Source organism: Glycine soja, chromosome 4 (assembly GCF_004193775.1).
Source record: "Glycine soja cultivar W05 chromosome 4, ASM419377v2, whole genome shotgun sequence".
NCBI lineage: Eukaryota > Viridiplantae > Streptophyta > Magnoliopsida > Fabales > Fabaceae > Glycine > Glycine soja.
The window spans coordinates 35,243,208-35,244,708 of record NC_041005.1 but is presented as its reverse complement, the minus strand read 5'-3'; the positions used below and the strand labels follow the sequence as shown (position 1 = coordinate 35,244,708).

The following is a 1,501-nucleotide window of genomic DNA, read 5'->3' as shown; positions in this document are numbered from 1 at the left end:
AATTCCAGAGAAGCTTTTGGGCTTAGCGCGCAAGGTCGTGCTTAGCAGGAACTGCAGCTTTGATTAGTCCTGCAACTTGCGCTTAGCTGCCAAAGGCTGCGCTTAGAGAATTAATTCTCATTAAATCCAATAGTGGCCCGCGCTTAGCGTGTTGCTCGCGCTTAGCGCAATTCTAATAATTGTCATTCCAGAGAAGGAATTGCGCTTAGTGGGCATTCGCGCTAAGCCCAATTCGAAAGAATTAAAATCTAAAGAGCTTTTTGGGCTTAGTGTTGAGCACGTGCTCAGCGGGACCATCCATCCAATGATCAGGGGTCAAGGCGCTTAGGGCGAACAACAGCTCGCCTAGCGCATGAAGGAAATGGCGCTTAGCGCAAGGGTTGCGCTTAGCGCGTGGACCACAGAAAATTTTCTAAGTTATTTTTTTCTGTCCATCTCTTCACAAAACTTATAAACCCCTTTTTCAATACTAAACATGCTGAAAATACACAATCACAAGCAATCTAACTGAACTAAAATGCAAGAAAAACAAAATTAAAAAGGGTTGGGTTGCCTCCCAGTAAGCACTCGTTTAACGTCATTAGCTTGATGCATAGTTCTTTGTTATCCTAGATCAATCTTGGTTCTCTCCTTCAGAACCTTCTCATCAAACTCCTTCACCTGTAAACAAACATTCTGGTCCAGCAATTTTCTTTCTTCATTAAATAGATCAAAGCTGATATGTTGGTCTTCAATACCCATTTCTAACTTTTTCTTCCCCATGTTCACTACACAGCTTGTAGTAGACATAAATGGACGTCCCAAAATTAAGGGAATATTTGCATCTTCATCAATGTCCATTACAACGAAGTCAGTAGGAAAGAAAAGATGCTTGACACAAACCAGAACATCCTCAATCACTCAATAAGGTTTGGTGATGGAGCGATCTGCTAACTGTAAAGTCATCCTAGTAGGCATTATCTCCAACTCTCCAAGTCTCCGACACATGGAAAGCGGCATCAAATTAATACTGGCCCCCAAGTCAATAAGAGCCTTGCCAACAGAAACTTCACCTATAGAACAAGGAATAGTGACACTGCCTAGATCCTTATGTTTCGATGGATGGATCCATTGAATTACGGCACTGCAGTTTCCTTCCACAATGATGTTGTCACTATAGATGTACTTGTTCTTCCTAGTTAGCATGTCTTTCAGAAATTTAGCATAGAGTGGCATCTGCTGTAGAGCTTCTCCAAAGGGCATGGTAATTTCTAGCTTCTTGAAAATATCCAGAAATCAAGCTAGATGTCTTTCTTTGTCCTTCCTAGAAGGTACCAAAAGGTATGGTACTTCTCTCCCTTCAGCTAAAGATGCTTCTTTCTTTTTCTCTCTAGCACACTCACTCTTGCTTTTTCTCTTCTCTTCTTTTCTCATTTTTTCTTTTTCATTTTTCTCATTTTTTTCATTTTCTTTTTCCTTTTGTTTTTCCTTCTTTTCTTTTTCAGTTATTTCTTTTTCACTC

At 40.4% G+C, this 1,501-nt stretch overlaps 1 protein-coding gene across 1 annotated transcript; it reads right to left on the bottom strand.

The window, feature by feature from the left end:
• Positions 1-900: 900 nt before the first annotated feature.
• LOC114410763 lies at positions 901-1,242 on the bottom strand. The gene has a single exon (XM_028374693.1). It carries the CDS (start codon positions 1,240-1,242, stop codon positions 901-903), a length of 342 nt encoding a protein of 113 aa, XP_028230494.1.
• Positions 1,243-1,501: the final 259 nt, after the last annotated feature.